The sequence below is a fragment of the Xyrauchen texanus genome, chromosome 7 (assembly GCF_025860055.1).
Source record: "Xyrauchen texanus isolate HMW12.3.18 chromosome 7, RBS_HiC_50CHRs, whole genome shotgun sequence".
NCBI lineage: Eukaryota > Metazoa > Chordata > Actinopteri > Cypriniformes > Catostomidae > Xyrauchen > Xyrauchen texanus.
Genome location: NC_068282.1, coordinates 15,048,133 through 15,061,315, shown reverse-complemented (window position 1 = coordinate 15,061,315; position 13,183 = coordinate 15,048,133). Strand labels below are relative to the sequence as shown.

General features: G+C 37.6%; 1 protein-coding gene across 1 annotated transcript; it reads right to left on the bottom strand.

Moving 5' to 3' along the window:
* Positions 1–2,946: 2,946 nt before the first annotated feature.
* On the bottom strand, positions 2,947–10,307 carry LOC127646759 (inositol hexakisphosphate kinase 2-like). The gene is made up of 5 exons (XM_052130622.1): positions 9,813–10,307; positions 7,841–8,057; positions 7,248–7,396; positions 5,993–6,168; positions 2,947–4,852 (listed from the first exon to the last, which is right to left on the bottom strand). Exons 1-5 carry the CDS (start codon positions 10,033–10,035, stop codon positions 4,316–4,318), a joined length of 1,302 nt encoding a protein of 433 aa, XP_051986582.1. The 5' UTR covers positions 10,036–10,307; the 3' UTR covers positions 2,947–4,315.
* Positions 10,308–13,183: the final 2,876 nt, after the last annotated feature.

Sequence of the window (13,183 nt, the reverse complement as noted above, 5' to 3'; positions counted from 1 at the left end):
TAATAATTATTACCAATGGGTGGTGTCGACGAGCCAACAACGCATGCCTCAAAGTTGTGTAAAATAAAATTTTCTTCACTAGAAAATGTAATTCACCAGAAACAAAGAGTTGCATCAAGTTTGCCTCTGGACTCGGATGGAGGACACCGATAAGAAGAACCCAGCGAAAAGGTGTGCTTGTGCACTTAGGTTGGTTTTTGTTGGTAGTTTACTTTTCTACTATTTGTTTTAATAAGATATATAGGAGCGTGCAATAGCGTTTTCATTATTTTTATCTTTAACAGATAGTTATTATCTTTTTTATGAAAAATAAAATCTAAACATGACAAATTGAAGTAATTTATCATTAATGTAATACGCATATCAAATGAACAAGTGAAAAGATTAACTGTATTATGATCATTGAATTTTTGTATTTTTATTAATGCAAAAATAAAATATTTAATTGCCCATTATAAAATTATATATATAAACTATAACTATATAAAGATTACAGAGATTATCATATTCTTTTTTTTTTTTTTTTTTTTTTTGAGATTATCAAATTCAATAAACCACACAGGTGAAATGTTCATGACAAATGTTTGCGACAGCTCTCGAGTGTTCTCTGACGCATAGAATTTACGTCAGCGTCTGAAATCGCTCACTCGTTTCGTTCACTCAATGCTGAAATATAGTGCACTCACAGCCATTCACTATATAGGAAATAGTGAACGAGTGGGCGATTTCAGAAACAGCTAAAGTGTTTCACTTTGAAGAGCTTAATGCTGCAGCAGTGACTGAGTAACAGTCTGTGTGAACTTCCGCTCTCGTAAAAGTCCCATTCAATAATCTCTAAATAAATTACATATTAATTAAAATGAAACCCAGTAATGTAAGACAGGATTTACTTGACTACAGAGTAAAAACTTTTAAACCTACTCTAAAAGTGAGTGAGTCGTGAGTTTAAATTCAGGGCATGCTGAGTGACTCCAACCAGGTCTCCTAAGCAACCAAATTGGCCCGGTTGCTAAGGAGGGTAGAGTCACATGGGGTTACCTCCTCATGGTCATGATTAGGGGTTCTCGCTCTATGGGGTGTCAGTGGTGTCATGCACAGCAAGCCATGTGATAAGATGCACGGACTGACGGTCTCAGAAGCAGAGGCAGCTGAGACTTGTCCTCTGCAATCCGGATATATGCTGCTAGAAATAAATGCAGGTACATGCATTATGAAGTCCAGATTCTACGCTTTAAAATGACAACTATTTAGTTTAGATCAAGCATGTAGTTGTTCATTTATTACATATTTATTATTATCATTGAACATTTTCTAGAGGGACTCCTTATATCAATAACAAAAATAATTTTTTCAAATATTATCATAATTACTAAAGAAGTTGACAAAAAGATATTATGTAATATCTTTATATAATATATGCAAAATGAGAGATTTATCAACAATCTTAGTGGATATTTTTTCAGTGGATTTTATTTTGAAGATAAAAGACAAAAGAGAGTATGTAGTATGGATAAAATACAGTATATGGAAATGTTATATACAATATTTGGGAGGTGCATATATCTTAATGTATCAATCCAAGCACATTAGTTAATATGTTAGTATTTGGTTACATAACAGAGAATATGGTTTCTACCTTCTAGTCCCTTTCCTTGTTTTGTATTATACCCTACAAAGATTTCTGGGTTTTTGGGCCAACCACCTTTCCTCCAATCACATTCTAGATCTAGCTAAAATACAGACATGGTTGCCATCCAACATTATTACTAAACACATGTTCTTGGAAAAGAGAATGTCTTGGCAACTGTAAATCAATTTGTATCTATACAGATGGCAAACATAGAAATTCCTATCAAGACTGGTGCTTCTCATTCAGCAAAACCAGATCATGGATTATAGCTGGATTATTAATTCTGAATAAGAGAGATTTTTAATATTAAGCACATTTATCTTCAGATGATCTTTTTCCTATATGCTTTAAAGTATTTCTGTGAAGGAAAAAAACCTAAACGGAAAAGCATAACATGAATCGTTTCAAGGGTCAATGCATGGCATTGTTTTTTTTGTCTGGATTTAATTCATAAAATACAATTCAGTTCATGCAGACATGACTTGAATATGAATTTGTTTTCAAATCTATTTTCATATTTTGGTACAAAAATTCATAAAGGCAATATAACCATTCTGAGATTTTAAAAGGAAAAAGTTTCATTAAAAGGCTGAATGTCTTGAAAAAAAAAGAAAAAAGAAATAAGTTTTGGCATATTAATAATAATAATAACAATAATAATATATGGAGAAAACCTGGCAACATTTTCAAGTCAAACCAGTTGGCCTCCTCTACTCTCAAAACTTGAAATCTTTTACTCGCTGACCTGATTTGGCTTTTGGAAATGGGGTTTCCCATTTGCGAGTATTTTCTGGGATTTGGAATGTAATCCAGAGCTTTACTCAGGAATGTAAGTGCTAGAACAGCCGAGACAGTCACATACTGCCCCGAGGCCATGAGAGGGCAAAGATATATGCTGAACAATCCAATAGCACTGTATCTACTAATGTATTATTCCACACACACACACATATTCACCTACACAACATCCTAACTCAAAACAGGTCACACAAGGAAACACACATACTCCTGCTGTTACACACAAACCATTAGAGTCCACATGTTCGCAGACTTCAAACATAAAATCTAGTTCAATTCCCCCCATACACTCCTGCGCAAATACACCCACAAAGAACAGGCTTAGAGAGTGCTTTTAGAAAGCCTTTAGTGAAAGGTCTGTCAAATCCTTAATATGCTTGCTGGGGCTTGGCCAAAGCAATGGTATATGACAGGGGTCGTAATGCTGCAGTTCAAATCCACTTCACAGAAGACACTCTGTCAAATGCAAAACAATGCAAACATTGCTTTTTTTAAGTTTAGAAAGACTTTAGATGATTACAACTACCAATTTGCATCATATCTTCTATCAACAGCATATGGACTACGGTTGAACCATGTATGTTTCTAAATAAGTTGAACCTACTGTACAACAGTACATTACTGTTTATACAATGTTAGTCAGCCATAGACTTCGATCAAATTTAATCTGCCTGTTGAAGCTTTGGTTGGTCAATATTCATGCTTGCCATAAAGCTATACCAAGTGGCCTTTTGTACTACGTAGTTGCTTGATTGTGTCTAATGTGCAGGACATGCCGTGCTGATGCCGTAATCTAATTATCTTGTTAGTATTAGTACACACAAACATACAGAAATAAAAGGCCTCCAAAATGTACCACAACAAAACAGAATAGTCTTTATTTTGTTTCATAATGTCAAACACAGAGAAAACCAGGTGATAAAAATCTTTCTCTACCGACATCATACATACATCATACTGTGTAACTAAGGGATGGAATGTCACATTTCCATTTAAAGTATCTGTTTCACATTATAGAAATGTTCTTATAAATAAATAGAACTCTCTTTAAAGTCTCTGGAGTGAGGATTTTAAAACACGTGGCTGTGGAATGAAGCGGATCCAAGACAATGAAATATATTCAAACGTCTATATTGTCAGCTGTTGCCAACCAAATGTCCAACAGAAAATGTCCAATAGTCTTTAATTGCAAATAATGTGTGGAGAGAATGAGTGAATTCCCTTTTCCACACAACCATCTTTCCCTTCAAAAAAATAGAAAAGGTTTCTTCCCTTGTGTCCTGCTCCTGCAGGGTCCTGCTTAGAGTTTTTAAAGCACATTCATTTATGTTGCTTGGTTAAGTATCACATTTGTAATATCAGTATATCATTGTGCTACCAAGTTCTACGAGAAAGAGACAAAATATCCCTGTTCTATTGCTACAAAACCACCTCCCATCGATAGGCGTTTGTGACAGACAATGTCTATACTATTCTCAGTTTTAAAAAAAAGCTTCTTATTCGATGCAAACATTATCTTTTCTCCCTTATCTTTCATAGATGTAGAGAACAATTAAAGATACTTATGAGATCTCGCAGAAACTCATCTACCGCCCCTCTGTCATTCAGGGCGAGCAGAAGCAACAGGCGTACAGAGGGACTACACTCCTTCCTTTGGAGAAATTACAAAACAAACCTGCTTGTAAGCAGTTCAGTCCTGTCAGCTCCTGAGGGTTACTGGTAATTCAGGATTGACCCTTTCACCCTTGGCTACATATCTGCTCCTGCTAGGGCTTTTGAAAAAGCACAGCAGAGCGAGCTAAGTGTGAACACTGACCCTGCTGGCATGGACAGCGTGCCCACGATAAGCCTGGCATGGCAATACATGGTAAGGTGGCACACGAGTGTCTAGTCGTTGCTGTGTTCCTCAAGCTGTGACAAAATGCTGATGAGATTCTGTAGACCAAAGATGTAGCCACTGTCTTCACCCTCGTGAACAACGCTGTCCTCTCCATAATCGCGACATGTTGTGTGGGCGAAATCTATCATTCGCACATCTACCATGGGTGAAACCAAACCAGAGCTGCTCGAGAGGTCATGGCGTCCTCCGTAGGCTCCATCTTCATCCTCCTCATCATCTTCATCATCATATTCTTCATCTTCCTCCTCTCCTCCACGACATGGCCGGGATCTAGATGGGGCAGGGGGTGGAGCACCGTCAAAGATGATGAGAAGAGACGAGGAGAAGAAACGATAGCTCTCACAAGCCTCCAGAACCGCCCTCATCTCTCTCAGTCTCTGCAGCACTAGGGTCAGAAGTTCTTGGCGCAGAACTCGTCCGTCACTAAAGAACTGGCAAAGAGCCTCTTTAAACCCTGCTAGACTCAACTTGCGGCCGTGATACTTGTTCATAAATATGAGTTGCCCTGTAGAGTTGTGATACACCTGTCAAGAGAAATACAGATAGAAAGGTTTAAATATTGGGGTTAACCTAACAAACTTAGGCCACATCCACACTAATACATTTTCATTTGAAAAAGCCTTGATGTCGCAATGTTTACACCTCTCATCCACACTGGAATGACCAAAACTGGAGCATTTTGAAGACGGTCTCTATTACTGCATACTTTGGAAAACAATGACGTTAGGGAACTGAAAATTTGTGGATGTGGCCATAGTGTAGTATAGCAGTGTTGGGTGTTATCCAATAACAAAGTAACTAGTTAGTGTAATCTAATTACTTTCAGTAAAATGTAGTGTAAAACATTACATTTTAAATTCTTGTAATCAGATTAGTTACTGAATTTCAATTAATTTAATAATTTTTGATACATTTTAGGGTTATACTTATTTCTAATATATTATTTATGTAGAATACATTAATTATGGCCTCGTAATGAGTCATTGTGAAGGAGAAATGTGAAGTGCTGAATGAATGATGTGTGTAAAAATGAAGAAATATAGACATTATTTTTAATTTGTTGAACATAAAAGTGTTTTAGAAAATAACTTAAAAGTAATTAATAATGTGATTACTTTTTCTATGAAATAATTATTAAAGTAAAGTGGATTACTATATTTAAGTAACTAGAGTACTTGTTATTACATTTGAAAGTTTGGAATTAATAAAGGTCTATAATGCAAGGCTCTGGTATGCTTGATTCTGATTGGTTAATTACAGCATTCTGATGTTAAATATTTTGTGTAATGACATCTAAATTGCATAACAGACCGATTTCTTACATAGTCGTGTTTTGTCTCTAGTATCATTCTGCAGTCTCTTTCTTTCCACAAAATAATTTCATTTTATTTATTTATTAATTTGTCCATGTTATTTATTTATTTATTCAGTCTGTAGTGACGTAATAGGCAAGACAATATACAGTTAGATGGGCATTATGGCAAAATAATTATAGTTATAAGACTGGTTCACCCTGTTGGTAATGGTTCCCCATTATGTTTATTTTAACATAATGACTGGCTGACTGTACATTATCCCTAACTTATGTTTTAGAAGCATTATTTGTGTGAATGTGTTGATTGTTAAGAATATATGTATAAATAGATATATAGATGCATATATACCTGCATGCCACAAAGGCGGACTCCAATAGAGGAGGAAGTGCTTTGTTGGCATTTACGAATTTGATTGGCTTTCTTCTCCTCAGTGGCATCGTCTCCATGCTGGCGTGTTCCCATCTTCAGATCAAGAACGCATGGAACCCGATACCGCCATGTTAGGTTCTCCAGCAGAATGAATTCTAAGAAGGGTCATGGGTCAAGGAGGAAATACTACAAGGTTGAAAATCTGGTATCTACCGGTAATAAACCGGTACATTTAATTTATATATATTTTTAATTGTAAGACACAATGGGTATTTGTGCATGTGGGGTGGGGTTTACTTAGCTGTAAGTTATCTTTATTTAACCAGGATAAAAAGACATTGAGATTTTTTACAAGAGTAAACTGGCCAAGAAGGCAGCAAAAAGACAATGAAAAATAACACAAAGAAAATAATTGACCCCTCCCCCTAAAATTAAATGATAAATATATCAAGCTGAGGATAAACCAAAATATATAGGCATTTGCAGTCAAATATTTACATTTTCAATATGACTACACCCAAGGTTATTTACAAGTGTCATAAATTCAGCCAATGGATTTAGCAAAGTAAGTTCCAAGTTTAAAACCTTTATGAAACAAAATCTCTCTCATTTAGAAAATGTAATGATTTATAAATTAAGTAAATAATATTTTGTTAAATTCAAAAAATGCAAGTTTTAGTTAGGTTAGGATTTAGGGTGTGGGTTAGTCTAAAGCAGTTTTTTCCAAACTGGGATTAATAAAGGTCAGATAAATATGCAATAAAATAACCCCATCTTTTGTGGTAAAAACAAAAATACATCTACTCATGTGTCATGCATCACACAAGTATCTTTTTTCACCACCCAAGCACACTGCTAGGTGACGTAGCTTAGTAACAGCAAGTAAAACTGATACTTCACCATTTTACCAGTTTGCAGTTTAAAACGTAATTTGTATTAAGGTTAGATGCATAGGGAGTTTTGATTCTGATGGTAGGCTATAAGTTCATAAGCTTTGATGACAGGTGTCAGGCATCCGGTGCGGCCAAATAATTTTTCACTCACGTTTGCTTGCACGCTTGAGACCAGTTTTTACATTGTTACATGAATTTTTTTCAGCAAATGAGCTCAACCTTGCTAGCAGTGTCAAATGTGACACTGTATTTTGTATTTACCTAGTCTATGGCATGTCCCCATATAGATAATCAAGTAAAAAGTGTGTGTGTGTTTGCACATGATCAGTAATAAAAGATACTGTGCTGGTTTCTGTGTTTGGAGTTCTCTTTCATCCTCTGTAGGTGTTGTTGGTGGCACTGCAAACTCCAAGGGTTGTGCTTGATCTGAGGAACCACATTGCCTTTCTCCAAACTGTAGTACAGAACCTCAGCCTTATCTTCCCGATTACTGCAAAAATCAATGGGGTAACAAAACCCTCTTAAATGTCACCTTTTGTGCAAATGTGTATGTATGATAGAAATCGTATTATACAATATGGATGTACATAGACACACACACGGATCAGCCACAACATTAAAACAACCTGCCTAATATTGTGTAGGTCCCCCTCGCACTGCCAAAACAGCGCCAACCCGCACACACACCGAGAGTGAGAAACACACATTATAGCGATCACAAGGAGTTTACCCCATGTGACTCCACCCACCCTAGCAACCAGGCCAATTTGGTTGCTTAGGAGACCTGGCTGGAGTCACTCAGCACGCCCTGGATTCAAACTCGCGACTCCAGGGGTGGTAGTCAGCGTCAATACTCGCTGAACTACCCAGGCCCCCAGGAAGGTGGTTTTAATGTTGTGACTGATAGGTGTATGTACCACGTGCCTTCCCTCACCTTTTGCCCTTCTCCTCTTTGCGGCTCTGTCTGACTCGCTCATTCTCCGGGAGCAAGGCCGATGGCTTCTTCTTCCCCCACTTGACAAGCTTATTCTTGGGCTCACCGTCAGCAGAGGGCTCCTTGTTCTCCAAATCAACTGGATCGCTGTGAAGTGGGTATGCAATCAAACACAGATTCCCCACCTCATCTTCCTCAAAACTCACCGACACCACACCTACAAGCACAAAGGGAAAGATAGAGAAGGAGCGAGCTAATGAGTACATTGGAAATCGCACTGCCATATGATTCAATATGTGATGAATCATATGATGATTAAAAAATAACCGGTAGCTTTTACCCACTCTGGCTTAAACTGTACTTTAAGAGAAGTGAGAATGGGTTGAGAAGGGAAAGAATGTGTGTGTACATCATAAACATTCAACACTGTCATGTAAATATATGAGTGCTTGAGTGTGTTTTGCATGCCTTCTAGTGCCTAAGCAGAAATAGACACACAAAAAACGCAGGAAGCAGGGAGGTCTAATTCAATGAGGTCTTTTATTACAATTCATCGGACAAACTCTCTGTAACATTTCCACATTAGGTATCATCATATATTTAGCTTACTGTATGACAACTTCAAACACAGTTTGACATTTACAGAAACGACATTCAAACTATTTTACAGAAAATTGATTTTGTACAATTAGAATAGTGTGAAGAAACAGAATACAGAGCATTATACATAATATACATAAAAATATAAAGATACATACAAATACAACATATGGTCAACTAGGACATAATAGCCATAGATGGAACTAAGCATCACAGGGGAATAGGGGTATTTAAGGCAAGGAGGCGTGAAGAGTGGGGGTATAGAAAAAGAAATAAATAGCAAAACCAAAAACTTTTCACCCTTTAATTGCATAATAAACATGACAACAAATCGTTCTTATCACATAACAAGACCTACATCTAATTGAAACCTATCTGGGGTCTTTGAGTGCAGGTATGCACGAGAAAACTAAAGGTCACTAGGACCCTGCAGATTCTCGCCCTCTGCAGTTATGCTGGCATAATGACATCAATCGCAGTGATGTCACTTCTCTGCACTAATGCTCATACACCCTTTGGCCTATACGGCTTGAGTCAAAGAACAGAGCATAGTTAGTCAGAACTGGTGGTAAGTAAAACATTGTTTCATCATGTATAAGACATAAAGGGCCTTTGAGACATACAGGTTAGTATTGTAAGTATGTGTGTGCATGTGAGAGTTGTTGCACATTCTTTCCTATTTGTCACATCCTATCCCCCTGCCTGACAGCTTTTTTTAGCCCTACAGTGCTGGCCAGTCAAAGACACCGCCGAATACACCAGTCAATCTATGTGTGTATGTGTGAGTACATTTAAATATATCATAGACTAAGAGAACTGAACATGATATTCCATCTGATCCCTAGTGCATATATCTTGGTCAGAGTGAGATGTCACAGTGTGTGAAATTACAAGTGTCTTTAAGCTTACGTTTATTAATTGCTGTGTGTGTTAAAAATATATATAAATGTATTTTCTAACTATCCATTCACCCATATTTCACACATTCTCTTTTCCATCAGTCTTTTATGTGGTCTTATACGTTGTTACTAAATTGTTTCAGTAACAATTTAAATGTCATTCAGTAAACTTAAGTCACCAGTTACAGCATATGAAAGTGTGTGTACTGTGAATGTGTGGCCTGGTAATAGGGGGTTACACTGAATTGGGAAGGAAGACAGCGTACCTTATAGTATATTCAAATAAATTCTTCAAAAAAACAAAAACAATTTAAAGCACTCTTCGTCCACTTAATACACATATTGAGAAAAAGTAAGCAAAAGAGAGACAGAGAGAGAGAGAGAGAGAGAGGAAGAATATGGCAGCACAAAAACACATAACCAAAACATGTCTGAATGGTTTTAATGGTAATGTTGTGTCTGTGTCCACTTACCTCTGTACTGTGGTGTGAATTTGCGGATCTCGGGTGGCAGACTCTTGTAAAACTGGTGTTCTCTTGGTATTAGTGGTTTGCAGATAGTCTGCTCCCCGAAGCGCAGTACACAAGAGTGACCACCGACTTGATGTACAAACGGTTCCAACATTACTCCTCCCTTCATTTTGCCTTTCCCAGGGTATCTACACCCCTCCATCAGTGCTTCTAAAGCCGGACTCATCCTCCGGACACATCCGTCTCTCTCAGGCTGATCTATCGCTGTTTATCTCTCTCTTCCTGCTCTGTTGTTCTGGTTTCCTTGGAGGCAGGTCAGGCACAAAAGGCTGTGATAAACAAAAGAGAACATAAAAAAGGGAAATACTCCTTAGTTTTCCTGTTTAAGGAAAGTGTAATCCAGAAGGAATGGTGTTATAAAAGTGTTTTTATTTTAGCGTAGCAGGGTTATTTAACACTGCGAACTGGCTGTGAGTGTGTATCTGCGTACCAGTCTCTGCTGTAACTGAGAGGTCTGCTTTAAGCAGGCAGGAAAAATATCACAACGGGTCACATGGTTTCACCCCCCGACACTCAGCCAATCAGAGCGTTGCAGCAGTTGTCGGGTGTGAAGTGAGAGAAGGGAAACTGAACAAACAAAGAGGAAGGAAAGAGTGAGACCAAAACAAAGAAATACAAGGAAAGAGAAAGTACACTGCTGTTCTCAGCTAGTTTATCCTACTGGACTAAGAAGACAAAATCATATAGACAGAGTGATTTAGAGACAGACTGAACATCTCTATTGTGGACACAAACACAGCTACACAAGCACACATTCAATACATTTCCTCAATAAAATCAATCGATAACAATCCTAGGCTTAGCAGTCAATACCAGTGAGCAGTTCTGTAATGCAGTTAAAGAAGAAGGCAGCCGGGATGACGCTCATGGTTACATAAAACACGTACACAAATGCAAGCAAATATTAAAAATCCCATAGGCCCCAGGACAAACAAAGTGACAACAGAACAAGGAGGCAACCATGCATTTGCATGCAAACCTCACATATATAGACACTCACACAGAGTAAACAGCTTTGTGCTACTTTCCCAGACTGGGATTAGTGTGCTGGATCAATGAGCATTGGGTGAAACTCAATCCTAATCCAGAGTAGCCACAGACACAAACTAAAATATCTTTTTCTAGAGAATATCTTTGGGTAAATACAGATAAACATAAACTTTTCAGATCTATAGTAGATGGGGAAACTCTTTCCAATCACAAGTTGGACTATAAATCCTACATTCAAACCTTGGCTAAAATATATCATCACATAATCTGGGGCATACACTAAGGGAAAGAGATTAACTCTTGTTATTTTTCTATATATAACCTCACTGTACTCTTCAATCCACACTAAAAATACATATATGGCTGTCATCCTTCTTTGTAACTTGTTGACAATAAGACAATTGCACTGAACATTAGTTCAGTTTCCCTATGGCGATGAGCTGCTAGAGGTTTGTTGCCAGAATTGAACCCGAAGGGATATGACAAACTGTTGGGTTTCAGGCAAGGTTCAGATAAATGTTTTAAGTTAATTTGAGTTTGCATCAAATTCAGGGTTGTGTTCAATGAAATAAGAATTACTATAATAACCATTCTATGTTTTAATTAAAACTGTAACGTTACTTCGCACATGCAATTTAGCATTTTGTCGCTTCAATATGGGATGTTTTGCCATCCGACAATAGGCATATCGTACCTGACGTCTTCCTTTTGTCCAAAATTTGCGAATATGAAAGATGGCTAATACGGGATTTTTGGCAACTCTACTTTGTGTCAGGGCAAAGCATTGTATAAACACACTTCTGAAAGTTCACACTTACAGTGAATTTCAGGCAACTAGAAGTCATTCAATTCCAATGAGAGTTGCCAATTTTCTGTGACATGAGAGACAGTGACTGATGACGATGCATCAAATTTGAGCAGAATTCAACTGTATGCAAATGAGCAATGATGGAATGTGCAACAACAAATGGGAGGGCAGCAAGTGATCTGACACCTGATACAATCGAAAACAGCAGTCGAGCAGGAATACCTAAGAGCAACCAACAGCACAGAGACTCAGCCAACTCCAACAACATAATTGCTGTCAGTATAAATAGGGCATGTGAATTTGTGTGTCTGAGTCTACTCACTCAGAGGAAAGATAGAAAACGATAGTGAGCGATTTTGGGTCTTAAAATTTGACAGTAGCATACCATCAATGGGATGAAATGGCACAAAGGTTTGGTAACCAATGACTATAATACCTGATGGAGTTAGGTTTTGACTGTTGGACTGAGCGGTATATGGGATCCAAATATGAAGTTGCCTTTAATAATGATGATGGATTACAAAGACTGTGAGAGAAAACTTCTGTATCTAACTGTGATTATGAAATCCGTTTGGACAAAGTTTTGGTGTTTTTCCAATTCTGCCAAGGCATAATCCATAGACAATGAGAAACTAGGCCAGTGAGTATGTGGATGACAGAGAGTGGGTGAGGGGCTTTGCTGTAGGGGTCACGTTGAGTGTGTATGCATGTTATAGTAGTGTATGTCAGCCTGGTATCCACTGGAGGGTTTACACACTCCTGTGAGTCCAGACAATACACACTGGTGCTGATGGGAAACCAGCTTATGCAACCAGTTAAGGTCAACATGGACAAAAGCCTCCAGTTACACCACCTATTCCTTCACTCTGTCCAACCATGAATATAACACATTTTTGTCTGATGATTTAAGTCACTAATTCTCGATGACTGGCTAAGTTCATTTGAATCAGAAAGAGATGTATCATCAACAGTGAAATATGATTAAATGTTTTTAAAAGACACCCACACAAATGAAACAACTCACTGACACATTCACAAAATGTGCATACACTGTCTGTTCACAGACTAATTGCAAACACCTACTAAAAGTGTAAAATCTCCTGAAAATGAGACCAAAATATTTTGAAACAGAGAAAATGCTTATTCCTGTTTAAGCATTCAGGTGGGACATGTCCCAACCACATCTTGCCTTGCAATTTTGTCCCCACCAATAACCAAAAAATAGCTTTCATTAGGTAAGTTTCTAATGCAGAAGAATCTACTTTTCTTGAGTAGGAGTTTCCATTTCATTCCTGTGCACAGCGAGTTTTTTATGTTATGATGAATTCTCGTAGCGGCTGTTATCAGTGGCATTGAGGGGAGTGACACTGGGCGGCAATGTTCATCCAGACATGTGCTCCACTTGCGTTGCACATCAAAGTCCTTTCCAATTAAATTGCAAAGCAAAATACAAACAGATGCACTCATGATATACACTAACGTACAGATGCAATCTTCATTTATTAAAAAAAATAAA

What these genes read in the sequence shown, in the direction of transcription:
- LOC127646759 (XM_052130622.1), bottom strand. Translation starts at nt 10,035, where the DNA reads ATGAGTCCGGCTTTAGAAGCACTGATGGAGGGGTGTAGATACCCTGGG. An exon ending in CAAACACAGAAACCAGCACA is followed by an intron (nt 6,169 to 7,247) that starts GTATCTTTTATT and finishes GACCCTTCTTAG; the next exon opens with AATTCATTCTGCTGGAGAAC. An exon ending in TCCGCCTTTGTGGCATGCAG is followed by an intron (nt 4,853 to 5,992) that starts GTATATATGCAT and finishes TTCTCTTGACAG; the next exon opens with GTGTATCACAACTCTACAGG.